This window comes from Lethenteron reissneri, unplaced genomic scaffold (assembly GCF_015708825.2).
Source record: "Lethenteron reissneri isolate LAM-NWPU_2019-01 unplaced genomic scaffold, ASM1570882v1 scaffold_1935, whole genome shotgun sequence".
Taxonomy (NCBI): domain Eukaryota; kingdom Metazoa; phylum Chordata; class Hyperoartia; order Petromyzontiformes; family Petromyzontidae; genus Lethenteron; species Lethenteron reissneri.
The window spans coordinates 5,001-19,772 of NW_026891702.1; the positions used below are offsets into that span (position 1 = coordinate 5,001).

The following is a 14,772-nucleotide window of genomic DNA, read 5'->3' on the forward strand; positions in this document are numbered from 1 at the left end:
CCGTCTCACCACCACCGTACCACCACCGTCTCACCACCACCGTCTCACCACCACCGTCTCACCACCACCGTCTCACCACCACCGTCTCACCACCACCGTCTCACCACCACCGTCTCACCACCACCGTCTCACCACCACCGTCTCACCACCACCGTCTCACCACCACCGTCTCACCACCACCGTCTCACCACCACCGTCTCACCACCACCGTCTCACCACCACCGTCTCACCACCACCGTCTCACCACCACCGTCTCACCACCACCGTCTCACCACCACCGTCTCACCACCACCGTCTCACCACCACCGTCTCACCACCACCCTCACCACCACCGTCTCACCACCACCGTCTCACCACCACCGTCTCACCACCACCGTCTCACCACCACCCTCACCCCACCACCGTCTCACCACCACCGTCTCACCACCACCGTCTCACCACCACCGTCTCACCACCACCGTCTCACCACCACCGTCTCACCACCACCGTCTCACCACCACCGTCTCACCACCACCGTCTCACCAACACCGTCTCACCACCACCGTCTCACCACCACCACCCTCACCACCCTCACCACCACCTCTCCACACTCTCCCCACCCTCACCACCACCTCCCCACCACCCTCACCACCCTCACCACCGTCTACTCACCACCACCCTCACCACCACCCTCACCACCACCGTCTCTTCACCACCCTCGCCACCACCCTCACCACCACCCTCACCACCACCCTCATCACTACCCTCACCACCACCCTCACCCACCCTCTGTCGAGTAGAGTCGAAGGGCACACACCACTTGCTTGTTGTGTGACTTGTGGAACCGGGGCGGCATTTTGCATTGAAGTCAATGATGGCTGTGATTGTTGCCGATTTGAAGCGCACTGTTTGGGAATGCAGTGCGTTTCACTATTTCAGCACCGATGTTCACCAAATATGCAACGGTGTAAACGTATGGGACAGCTTGGGATGTCAATGCAGTAGTTTGTTACTTGAAAATCGGTGAAGAAATAAAGAATTGAAGTGCAAATCGGCCAGATAGTTTCGTTTTTATTTCCGGCGCTTGACGTGTTACGTGTGCCCTCTGGTGTACACGTGCAGTACCACAAGCATTCAATTCGTGGTGAAGTCTGCTATGTGGTGGACATGTGCAGTGTAGGCCAACACAGTTCGCCAGCAGTTGCCGCTGTCAGACGTCACACCGCGCGTTCCCCGCAGTTGTGAGTTGCTGCTGCTGCTGCTGCGGCGTCCTGGCGTTAGTCCCAAGCGGGTTGGCTGCGATGAAGCCGTGAAGACACCGCACAGTGACACTGCTGCTGTCACCGCGCCAGGCACTGCAGTGGTACCACGTGACCACACGGTGGAGCTACAGCACCTAGTTGGTTAAGTTGTTGAGCGAGTGTCCATGTTGGTTAGGTTATTTAGCGAGTGTCCATGATGGTTAGGTTATTTAGCGAGTGTCCATGTTGGTTAGGTTATTTAGCGAGTGTCCATGATGGTTAGGTTATTTAGCGAGTGTCCATGATGGTTAGGTTATTTAGCGAGTGTCCATGTTGGTTAGGTTATTTAGCGAGTGTCCATGATGGTTAGGTTATTTAGCGAGTGTCCATGATGGTTAGGTTATATAGCGAGTGTCCATGTTGGTTAGGTTATTTAGCGAGTGTCCATGTTGGTTAGGTTATTTAGCGAGTGTCCATGTTGGTTAGGTTATTTAGCGAGTGTCCATGATGGTTAGGTTATTTAGCGAGTGTCCATGATGGTTAGGTTATTTAGCGAGTGTCTATGATGGTTAGGTTATTTAGCGAGTGTCCATGTTGGTTAGGTTATTTAGCGAGTGTCCATGTTGGTTAGGTTATTTAGAGAGTGTCCATGTTGGTTAGGTTATTTAGCGAGTGTCCATGATGGTTAGGTTATTTAGCGAGTGTCCATGTTGGTTAGGTTATTTAGCGAGTGTCCATGATGGTTAGGTTATTTAGCGAGTGTCCATGATGGTTAGGTTATTTAGCGAGTGTCCATGATGGTTAGGTTATTTAGCGAGTGTCCATGATGGTTAGGTTATTTAGCGAGTGTCCATGTTGGTTAGGTTATTTAGCGAGTGTCCATGTTGGTTAGGTTATTTAGCGAGTGTCCATGTTGGTTAGGTTATTTAGCGAGTGTCCATGTTGGTTAGGTTATTTAGCGTGTGTCCATGATGGTTAGGTTATTTAGCGAGTGTCCATGTTGGTTAGGTTATTTAGCGAGTGTCCATGTTGGTTAGGTTATTTAGCGAGTGTCCATGTTGGTTAGGTTATTTAGCGAGTGTCCATGATGGTTAGGTTATTTAGCGAGTGTCCATGATGGTTAGGTTATTTAGCGAGTGTCCATGTTGGTTAGGTTATTTAGCGAGTGTCCATGTTGGTTAGGTTATTTAGCGAGTGTCCATGATGGTTAGGTTATTTAGCGAGTGTTCATGTTGGTTAGGTTATTTAGCGAGTGTCCATGTTGGTTAGGTTATTTAGCGAGTGTCCATGATGGTTAGGTTATTTAGCGAGTGTCCATGTTGGTTAGGTTATTTAGCGAGTGTCCATGTTGGTTAGGTTATTTAGCGAGTGTCCATGATGGTTAGGTTATTTAGCGAGTGTCCATGATGGTTAGGTTATTTAGCGAGTGTCCATGTTGGTTAGGTTATTTAGCGAGTGTCCATGTTGGTTAGGTTATTTAGCGAGTGTCCATGTTGGTTAGGTTATTTAGCGAGTGTCCATGATGGTTAGGTTATTTAGCGAGTGTCCATGATGGTTAGGTTATTTAGCGAGTGTCCATGATGGTTAGGTTATTTAGCGAGTGTCCATGATGGTTAGGTTATTTAGCGAGTGTCCATGATGGTTAGGTTATTTAGTGAGTGTCCATGTTGGTTAGGTTATTTAGCGAGTGTCCATGATGGTTAGGTTATTTAGCGAGTGTCCATGATGGTTAGGTTATTTAGTGAGTGTCCATGTTGGTTAGGTTATTTAGCGAGTGTCTATGCTGGTTAGGTTATTTAGCGAGTGTCCATGTTGGTTAGGTTATTTAGTGAGTGTCCATGATGGTTAGGTTATTTAGCGAGTGTCCATGTTGGTTAGGTTATTTAGTGAGTGTCCATGATGGTTAAGTTATTTAGCGAGTGTCCATGTTGGTTAGGTTATTTAGCGAGTGTCCATGATGGTTAGGTTATTTAGCGAGTGTCCATGTTGGTTAGGTTATTTAGCGAGTGTCCATGATGGTTAGGTTATTTAGTGAGTGTCCATGATGGTTAGGTTATTTAGCGAGTGTCCATGTTGGTTAGGTTATTTAGCGAGTGTCCATGATGGTTAGGTTATTTAGCGAGTGTCCATGATGGTTAGGTTATTTAGCGAGTGTCCATGTTCGTGTGTATGTTGAACTTCTTTCACACCGTACATACCGTACATCCCCTAACCCTAACCCATAACCATGACCTCTAACCATAACCCGTAACCATAACCCCTAACACTGAACCTAACATTGACCCTAATCCTCCACAAATCCTACCCTAACCATAACCCCTAACCCCTAACCCTAAACCCTGAACCTCATCCCCTAGCCCTAACCCTAACCTCTAACCTCTAACCCTAAACTCTAATGCTAAACCTAAGCCCTAACCCTACGTGTCTCTCTCTGTGTGTTTTTGTGTCATCTCTCTCTCTCTCTCTGCTTATGTGTCTGTCTGTGTCTCCGTGTCTCTCTCTCAAATTGAGCAATCTTTGGAAGAACGTTATCAACCAGGTAGGGTGTTGACTGTTATGTTAGCTGACTCTAAGTTTAATAGGTTTTTTTTCTCTTTCATTTGTACCTGATGGTGATTGCTTGTGTTGCAGTTGAAACGTCGTATGCTATTATATAATGTATTTATTTATTCTACGTGACTTTACCGAAAGAACCAAAGAGTATCTTGCTTAAGTTTTAATTTCCCTTCACCTGGCTCGCTACTTTGTAACTTTGTTTTGTTTTAAATATTCACACAGTTTTTTTTCATTTTTTACCAGGCCACGCCCGCTTGAGCTGCTGTACCGCTCTTGTTTTCAGAAGCGACCTGCCCACAACAACAATAACAACAAGGTGAGGCTCGTCAACAGCGTGGCGGTGTTCACTCTAGACGCGTGGTGGTGTTCACTGTAGACGCGTGGCGGTGTTCACTCTAGACACGTGGCGGTGTTCGCTCTAGACGCGTGGCGGTGTTCACTCTAGACGCGTGGTGGTGTTCACTCTAGACACGTGGCGGTGTTCACTCTGGACGCGTGGCGGTGTTCACTCTAGACGCGTGGCGGTGTTCACTCTAGACACGTGGTGGTGTTCACTCTAGACACGTGGTGGTGTTCACTCTAGACGCGTGGTGGTGTTCACTCTAGACACGTGGTGGTGTTCACTCTAGACACGTGGCGGTGTTTACTCTAAACGCGTGGTGGTGTTCACTCTAGACGCGTGGCGGTGTTCACTCTAGACGCGTGGCGGTGTTCACTCTAGACGCGTGGCAGTGTTCACTCTAGACACGTGGCGGTGTTCACTCTAGACGCGTGGTGGTGTTCACTCTAGACGCGTGGTGGTGTTCACTCTAGACACGTGGCGGTGTTCAATCTAGACGCGTGGCGGTGTTCACTCTAGACGCGTGGCGGTGTTCACTCTAGACGCGTGGCGGTGTTCACTCTAGACGCGTGGCGGTGTTCACTCTAGACACGTGGCGGTTTTCACTCTAGACGCGTGGCAGTGTTCACTCTAGACGCGTGGCGGTGTTCACTCTAGACACGTGGCGGTGTTCACTCTAGACACGTGGCGGTGTTCACTCTAGACACGTGGCGGTGTTCAATCTAGACACGTGGCGGTGTTCACTCTAGACGCGTGGCGGTGTTCAATCTAGACGCGTGGCGGTGTTCAATCTAGACGCGTGGCGGTGTTCACTCTAGACGCGTGGCGGTGTTCACTCTAGACGCGTGGCGGTGTTCACTCTAGACGCGTGGCGGTGTTCACTCTAGACGCGTGGCGGTGTTCACTCTAGACGCGTGGCGGTGTTCACTCTAGACGCGTGGCGGTGTTCACTCTAGAATCGTGGCGGTGTTGACTCTAGACGCGTGGCGGTGTTCAATCTAGACGCGTGGCGGTGTTCAATCTAGACGCGTGGCGGTGTTCACTCTAGACGCGTGGCGGTGTTCACTCTAGACGCGTGGCGGTGTTCAATCTAGACGCGTGGCGGTGTTCAATCTAGACACGTGGCGGTGTTCACTCTAGACGCGTGGCGGTGTTCACTCTAGACGCGTGGCGGTGTTCACTCTAGACGCGTGGCGGTGTTCACTCTAGACGCGTGGCGGTGTTCACTCTAGACGCGTGGCGGTGTTCACTCTAGACGCGTGGCGGTGTTCAATCTAGACGCGTGGCGGTGTTCACTCTAGACGCGTGGCGGTGTTCACTCTAGACGCGTGGCGGTGTTCACTCTAGACGCGTGGCGGTGTTCACTCTAGACGCGTGGCGGTGTTCACTCTAGACGCGTGGCGGTGTTCACTCTAGACGCGTGGCGGTGTTCACTCTAGACGCGTGGCGGTGTTCACTCTAGACGCGTGGCGGTGTTCAATCTAGACGCGTGGCGGTGTTCAATCTAGACGCGTGGCGGTGTTCACTCTAGACGCGTGGCGGTGTTCACTCTAGACGCGTGGCGGTGTTCAATCTAGACGCGTGGCGGTGTTCACATGTGGAGGGGAAACCCGGGGATCGGGAAGGAAATCCACGCGACCACGGGGAGAGAGAGAGACACGTAAACTACAAATATACAGCAGGCGTCAGGGTCGGGATCGAACCCACGACTTCCTGTATGCCAGGACAGGTAGTTAACATCTCACCACAGAGAGACGCGCAGCCTCGGCTGTGTTGGTTGATCCTCAATGAATTACTTGGTGGAGCATTAATACTGAGCAGGTGAAGGTGGCCAGGCGTGGGTCTGGACACACCACCACCTGTGAACCGTGCCAGTGTGTGACAGTGGTGGAGCCAGTGGGGATGGGGTGGCACGTGCCCCCCCAACGATCCGATAGAAATCCCTAATTTCGATAGGATCATTGGGGTTTATTAGTAACTAGCTTCACTACCCGGCTTTGCCCGGGACTTGGATTCTTGTCTTGGATTAATTTAATATTCCCTCATAATTCAATTAAAAACCCTAGAAAAAATTTATGCTTGCAAGAAAGAAGCCGAAACACTTCAATTTACCTAAATCGGATGTTTTCACTCAAGGAAATTCAACCCGAACCCACCGCTACGTCAGGTCGATTTTTGCCACTCGAGAAGGGAATGACGTGGTGTTCGCTTAGACATTCCAGACAGCAAAAGCTGTGAAAATTTCATGACGCCAGAGCTCAGCGTTGGAGAGTTTTTGCTGCTTCACACAATTAAACACGTGTAAGTTCTGCTTTATATTTAAGAAGATGGCAGTTGTACCCGTTCTTCACACGGATTTGTATTGAAACTCCGAGAAGCCAATGACTTAATTGGCCAGGAGCGAAGCGCCACCTAAAATCTCCCGGCACGCTGTGAACAGCTGTAGAAGTACGGCGCGCGAAGAGCCATGTGGTAGGGGGGTAAGCATTGCAGAGCGCTTAGCTCAGGTGTGATGCGGGTTTATGCCACATACGTCATGGTCATTCCCCCCCCCCCCAAAATACAAAAGTCTATTTTTCTTTCCTGAAGGCATCAACACGTTCAGCGAGCTCGATGACGATCACACGCGTCGAATGAAAAGCAAGGGACAAGTCCTTTCGTACTAACAACTCCTATCTCACTAACAACTCCTTACTTACTAACAACTCCTGTAATTTTTCATTGCTGGAGGGGTTTCCCCCCCCTACCTGAAAATCCTCGCTCCACCTCTGAGTGTGTGACAGTGTCAAGTTTGTATTGGCAGTAAAGTCTATTAACTCTATTGAGCACAGAGGTTATATCAAAACAGTAGTTTATTTTAGTTTTCCTCTGGAACTCTTTGTAAGAATGGAGTCAGGAAGTGATCACAGCACACACGTGCAGCAGCTGAAGTCATCCCAGCAGTCAAGGACATCTGTGCCTGGCTTCACACCTCTAAGTTGCGATTGAACATTAATTTATGCATTTGTGCATGACACAAATAGTATTATTTTCAACACGCTTTCTTATGTCAGCTGAATTTAGCTTTCATAAACATTTATTTAGAAGCCAGACAGTTGAAATTGTGTGCTGAGTTTTGGGTTAACGTTCATTTTGAAGATACGAGGGCTTCCAGGCATGTTTATGACCATTTACCCTCTCATTGTGTGCCATAACAGCCCGTGTGATGAATTTGGGACACTTTTTTTTTACTATATCATAAATATATGAATAACTATAGACGTGTAAGTGACGTGTGACTGTGTATATGCATTCCTCTGTGCCTCGATACTGAAGTGTAGATGGTGTGGATATTCTTCTTTTTCTGTCTGCAGCTGTCGCTGCCTCTGCAGAAGTGGTCTCATGGAGCAAAGGCACTCGGCGCAGCTCGGTGCAAAAAGGCATCAATGCGACCGGTGTGCATACAGCACGGATCGTCCTGAACATTTGACACGGCACCAGAGAACTCACACAGGAGAGAAACCCTTCAAGTGCAGTGTGTGTGGGAGGGCGTTTGCAAATTCATCTGCTCTTGTAACACACCAGAGAACACACACGGGAGAGAACCCCTTCAAGTGCAGTGTGTGTGGGAAGGCGTTTTCAGATTCATCTAATCTTGTAACACACCAGAGAACACACACGGGAGAGAAACCCTTCAAGTGCAGTGTGTGTGAGAAGGCGTTTGCACAGTCATCTGCTCTTGTATCACACCAGAGATCACACACGGGAGAGAAACCCTTCAAGTGCAGTGTGTGTGAGAAGGCATTTGTACAGTCATCTGCTCTTGTAGCACACCAGAGAACACACACGGGAGAGAAACCCTTCAAGTGCAGTGTATGTGGGAAGGCGTTTTCAGATTCATCTAATCTTGTAACACACCAGAGAACACACACGGGAGAGAAACCCTTCAAGTGCAGTGTGTGTGGGAAGACGTTTGCACTTTCAGCTCATCTTGTAGCACACCAGAGAACACACACGGGAGAAAAACCCTTCAAGTGCGGTGTGTGTGGGAAGACGTTTGCACTTTCAGCTCATCTTGTAGGACACCAGAGAACACACACGGGAGAAAAACCCTTCAAGTGCGGTGTGTGTGAGAAGGCGTTTACACTTTCACAAAATCTCCAAAGACACCAGAGAACACGCAAGCATCAGAAGATCCACCAGGAGTGGAGTGTGAAATCAGCTTGTGAAAGTAAAAGTGCTGCAATGAGCCCATCCCTCATCAAACAAGAACCGGAAGAAAATCCCAGCTTGGACACTTTCAAAGAAATCAAGGTGAAATATGAAGAGGTGAAGGTGAAATGTGAAGATGTGATGGTGAAGAGCGAAGAAGTGAAGGTAAAATGTGAAGATGAAGATTCAACTCCCAAATCGGACCTTCGCATCGATGGAGGCAACGTGAAGCAGGAGGAGAATTCTGACTGCGAGGCAGAGCGAGGCAACTCCCAGCAGTTTGTGGAAGTGGAGGTGTGGGTGGACTTCCTCCGAGACAATACAAAGTCTAATGGAGACCCGGGAGATGCGTAAGCCTTAGACCAGTGGTTCTTAACCTGGGTTCGATCGAACCCCAGGGGTTCGGTGAGTCAGTCTCAGGGGTTCGGCGGAGGTTAAGACACACACCTGACTCGTATGATTGTGCACCAGTAAAACATGTACCTATGTTTTGAATTTGAAAAAAATTTTTTATTTTTCCAATTAAGAAGGGTTCGGTGAATGCGCATATGAAACTGGTGGGGTTCAGTACCTCCAAAAAGGTTAAGAACCACTGCCTTAGACGATGCCGCTCCAACAGATGCACCTTTGTCACAGGCCTTTAATGACAAGAATGTGAAGTTGAACACTCAGGTGCTAGGTTCAACCTGCAGGGTAAGAGCGGCCAGTCGTTGTGGACCTGTGTGTTGGGTAGACCTCTAACCAGGAGCGAGAGCCAATAAGCTCCCAAGCATTCACTGTTATCAATTGCATTTATATTGTGCTTGCTTAATCGCCCCAGCAATTCGTAGTTTTGTATCGTATCTCGTCTCAAACACTCGAAGAGCATCCCCAAGTAGCAGCTGCCCCTGTGTGGCACAAGGTGGTGGCCCTGCACCGCACACACACCGTGTACACACACTGTGTACACACACACCATGTGCACACACACACACCGTGTACACACACTGTGTACACACACACACACACCATGTACATACACACACACGGTGCACACACACACGCACTGTGTACCCTAAAAACCCTAAAAGACCCTAAAAACCCCGAAAACCCCAAAAATCCCCTAAAAACCCAATAACCCTATAAAACCTTATAAAACCCTAAAAGACCACAAAAACCCCTAAGAAAATCCTATAAAACCCTAAAACCCCTAAAAGACCCCAAAAAACCCTTAAAAACCCAAAAACCCTTTAAAACCCCTAAAAACCTCACAAAACCCGAAAAGACCCCGATAAACCGTAAAAAAACCCTAATAAACCCTATAAACCCCTAAAAGACCCTCAAAACCCCCCAAAAAACCTAAAAAATCCTAGAACCCCAAAAACCCTAAAAACCCCCGAAAAATCCTAAAAGACTCTAAAAACCCTAAAACCCTAAAAAAAAACCCCTAAAAGACCATAAAAACCCATAACCCTAAAAAAACCAAAAACCCCAAAAATAAAAAACCCCCCAAAGAACATAAAAACCCTAAAAACACTCAAAGACACCAACAAACCCTAAAAACCCCTAAAACCCCAAAAACCCCCAAAAACCCCTAAAAGACCCGAAAAACCCTAAATAAAACTCTAAAAAAACCCAATAACCCTAAAAAACCTTATAAAACCCAAAAAAACCCCTAAAAGACCCCAAAAACCCCTAAGAAAAACCTACTAAACCCTAAAAGACCCCAAAAACCCTAAAAAAACCCAAAACCCTTTAAAACACCTAAAAACCCTATAAAACCCCTAAAAGACCCCCAAAACCCCCCAAAAAACCTAAAAAATCCTATAACCCCAAAAACCCTAAAAAAAAAACCCTAAAAGATCCTAAACACCCAAAAAAACCCTAAAAACCCAAAACACCTAAAAAAACCTAAGAAACCCTTAAAACCATAAAAGACCCCAAAAAACCGTAAAAACCCTAAAAGACCCCAAAAACCCTAAAAACCCTAAAAGCCCTAAAACTCCAAAACCCTAAAAACCCCAAAAAACCCTAAAAGACCTCAAACCCTTAAAAACCCAAAAAACCTAAAAAGAAAAAACCTAAATAACCCTTAAAAACCCAAAACCCCAAAAAACACAAAAAAACAAAAAAAAACTTTAAAAACCCTAAAACCCCAAAAAACCATAAAACCTAAAAAACCTATAAAACGCTAAAAACAGTAAAAGACCCCAAAAAACCCTAAAATATCCCTAAAAACCCTAAAAGACCCCAAAAAACAAACCCCTGAAAACCATAAAACCGCAAAAAACCTAAAAATACCCTAAAAGATCCCTAAAAACCCCGAAAACCCCAAAAACCCCCCAAAAACCCCGAAAGACCATACAAAAAACCGCTAAAAGATCCTAAACACCAAAAAAAACCCTAAAAACCCAAAACACCTAAAAAAAACCTAAGAAACCCTTAAAACCATAAAAAGACCCCAAAAAACCGTAAAAACCCTAAAAGACCCTAAAAACCCTAAAAGCCCTAAAAAAACCCTAAAACTCCAAAAACCCTAAAAACCCCAAAAACCCTAAAAAAACTTAAACCCTTAAAAAACCTAAAAAGAAAAAACCTAAATAACCCTTAAAAACCCTAAACCCCAAAAAACACAAAAAAACAAAAAAAAACTTTTAAAACCCCAAAAAACCATAAAACCCAAAAAACCCACAAAAAAACCTATAAAACGCTAAAAACCGTAAAAGACCCCAAAAAACCCTAAAATACCCCTAAAAACCCTAAAAGACCCCAAAAAACACATAAAAACCCCTGAAAACCATAAAACCCCAAAAAACCTAAAAATACCCTAAAAGATCCCTAAAAACCCCGAAAACCCCAAAAACCCCCAAAAAACCCTGAAAGACCATAAAAAAAACCCTAAAAAGCCCTAAAAAATCCTCCAAAACCCCAAAAAACCCTATAAAACCTTAAAAAACCCTATAAACCTTGAAAAACCCTAAAAGACCCCAAACCCCCTTAAAAAAACCGTAAAACCCCCAAAAACCCAAAAAGACCCTAAAAAACCCTAAAACCCTGAGAAAAACCATAAAAACCCTAAAAACCCTAAAACACCTCTAAAAACCCTAAAAGACCCCAAAAAACCATAAAAACCCCTAAAAAACCTTAAAACCCTAACAACCCCCCAAATCCCCCTAAAAGACCATTCTTCTTCTTCTTGAGTGCTGCCTAACGGCGTGTGCGACTTCACGATGATATTGGTCCCGGTCTAGCACGGCGTGTAGAGTTTGTGCTGTTGTTAATTGTAGCCACGTTTTGATGTTACTGAGCCATGTCGTTTTTGGCCGTCCTGGTCGTTTTTTCCCTTCGATTTTTCCTTCCAGGATTTGCTTTTAAAACCCTAAAACCCTAAAAAACCCTAAAACCCCCAAAAAACCTAAAAAAACCCTATTTATGACGCGTGCATGACCATAGCAACTCGCACGCATTTGGTGGGGAGGATGGCCCATGCCAAGTCACTCGCCTTCAGTATGAGTGAGGGTCAGGTCTAAAATCCTATAAAATACACTAAATTCTTCACTGTCTCATGTCCCTTCCACCACAATGCGTGCAGTTAACAGGACCCTGCGGGGTGGGCTGGTAGGAATAATACTTAGTACCGGTACAGGGATATCGACCGGGTATAGACGAGTTAAAGAAAAAATTACTATTCTAGTGTAACGTTAATTAAAAGTGTTTGTTTTGACAAGACACGCTGTGAGATTTAAAGACCCACCACCCCCCACCAGCCCTCACCACCCCCCCCACCACCACCCAACCCCACCACCACCACCCCACCACCCCCACCACCACCTTCTGCACTAGGCCTCGCGAAGCCTGCCGCACTAGGCCTCGCGAAGCCTGCTGCACTAGGCCTCGCGAAGCCTGCCGCACTAGGCCTCGCGAAGCCTGCTGCACTAGGCCTCGCGAAGCCTGCCGCACTAGGCCTCGCGAAGCCTGCCGCACTAGGCCTCGCGAAGCCTGCCGCACTAGGCCTCGCGAAGCCTGCCGCACTAGGCCTCGCGAAGCCTGCCGCACTAGGCCTCGCGAAGCCTGCCGCACTAGGCCTCGCGAAGCCTGCTGCACTAGGCCTCGCGAAGCCTCTGCACTAGGCCTCGCGAAGCCTGCCGCACTAGGCCTCGCGAAGCCTGCCGCACTAGGCCTCGCGAAGCCTGCCGCACTAGGCCTCGCGAAGCCTGCTGCACTAGGCCTCGCGAAGCCTGCCGCACTAGGCCTCGCGAAGCCTGCCGCACTAGGCCTCGCGAAGCCTCTGCACTAGGCCTCGCGAAGCCTGCTGCACTAGGCCTCGCGAAGCCTGCTGCACTAGGCCTCGCGAAGCCTGCTGCACTAGGCCTCGCGAAGCCTCTGCACTAGGCCTCGCGAAGTGCACTAGGCCTCGCGAAGCCCTTCTCTGCAGTAGACTTAGCGAAGCCTTCTGCACTAGGCCTCGCGAAGCCTGCCGCACTAGGCCTCGCGAAGCCTCTGCACTAGGCCTCGCGAAGCCTCTGCAGTAGGCCTCGCGAAGCCGCGCTTTTCGTGCACAAATACGGCGATTAAATGTATCTCGTCTCTGTGTTAATAAAGGTTTCTTGTCTCTGTGTTTAAAAAACGTGCTGCGTTTCGGTGAAGTAATTTTGAAGCGAAGTTTAAAGTTTCGCCGTGAGGCGCCGGCCATCTTGTTTAGTTCACAGATCGCAGGGGGAGCGGGCGGCCATCTTGTCGGACAGACAGACAGACGGACGGACACATTAATCTATTGGTGGTCTGGTCCACTTCGTTCCTACCAGTATTACTACTATACAGCCGGTAGATGCTACCACTATAGGCCGTAGATATTACTGCAGAGCGGCCGGCATCATCGTTCCTGGGGGGGTGTGGGCCGGCTGGACAAGCTAGGCGACGCCGGAGGCTCTGCAAGGGACTAGACCTCACCACGCCACTCTGTCAGGTGAGTACTTTGTGCTATAGAGTCGATAAATACTGCTATAAAGTCAGCATGTACTACTGTAGTGATAGCAGGTACCACCACAGTCGGTATGCACTGCTGTAATCATAGCAGGTACCACCACAGTCGGTATGCACTGCTGTAATCATAGCAGGTACCACCACAGTATGCACTGCTGTAATCATAGCAGGTACCACCACAGTATGCACTGCTGTAATCATAGCAGGTACCACCACAGTCAGTATGCACTGCTGTAATCATAGCAGGTACCACCACAGTATGCACTGCTGTAATCATAGCAGGTACCACCACAGTCAGTATGCACTGCTGCAGTCAAAGCAGGTACCACCACAGTCAGTACACACTGCTGTTACATTTTCAAGAGTAGTTTTGAAATAGTTTTAAGCCCCGGGCAACGCCGTGTACTTTTTGCTAGTAATAAATAAAACAAATAAAAGCGTGCGCGTGCGTGCGCGTGCGTGCACGTCTGTGCTCGTTGGACCAGGCATAAAAGGAGAGCTCCCTGGACGATCAGGGCCCAGTCGTAACTCAAGACCCAAGACCAGCCATCGGAGGACCCTGGGACGCTGTGAGAGCCAGTGGTGTGGGACTCTGGAACTCCCGAATCTACGACCTTGTGAGGGTGTGTTCCTGAGTAGAGTACCTAGGCTGTGTACCTAGGCTGTGTACCTAGGCTGTAACAGAGTATCAGGAGTGTGGAGAGTTGGAGTGTTGGAGTGCTGTTGGAGTGGAATAAAGAAGTTACATCTACAAGTGTCTCCGGAACCCGTTACAGCTGCAAGCCATGTTTGGCCTCGGCCTGCACCAAAGTTCCTCTGAGTTGGCGTGGTGGCAGCAGCGATCTTGGCACTGGTCCGAGTAGCCGCAGTCGCACTCCTCCCCCAACTCCACCAGCGCGTTGCCGCAGATGGGCTTGCCCGACTGTCAACGCCACGTTACCACCACGTTACCATCACGTTACCACCACGTTACCACGACGACGACGTCACCACGTGGCCACCACGTTACCACCACGTTAGCACCGCCACGTTAGCACCGCCACGTTAGCACCACCACGTTAGCACCACCACGTTACCACCACCACGTTACCACCACCACGTTACCACCACGTTACCACCACCACGTTACCGCCACGTTACCACCACCACGTTACCACCACGTCACCACCACCACGTTACCACCACCACGTTACCGCCACGTTACCACCACCACGTTACCACCACCACGTTACCGCCACGTTACCACCACCACGTTACCACCACCACGTTATCACCACCACGTTACCACCACCACGTTACCACCACCACGTCACCACCACGTTACCACCACCACGTTACCGCCACGTTATCACCACCACGTTACCACCACCACGTTACCACCACCACGTCACCACCACGTTACCACCACCACGTTACCGCCACGTTACCACCACCACGTTACCGCCACGTTATCACCACCACGTTACCACCACCACGTTACCGCCACGTTATCACCACCACGTT

The 14,772-nt window shown here is 48.5% G+C and overlaps 1 protein-coding gene across 1 annotated transcript in view; it reads left to right on the forward strand.

Moving 5' to 3' along the window:
* LOC133339610 (zinc finger protein 572-like) overlaps positions 1 to 9,698 on the forward strand; it is a 14,209-nt gene extending 4,511 nt beyond the window's left edge. The window contains exons 3-4 of the mRNA XM_061547734.1: positions 4,020 to 4,092; positions 7,470 to 9,698. Coding sequence (XP_061403718.1) covers positions 7,498 to 8,661 — 1,164 coding nt within the window. The 5' untranslated portion in view covers positions 4,020 to 4,092; positions 7,470 to 7,497 and the 3' untranslated portion in view covers positions 8,662 to 9,698. The remainder of the gene's footprint in view (positions 1 to 4,019; positions 4,093 to 7,469) is intronic.
* Positions 9,699 to 14,772: the final 5,074 nt, after the last annotated feature.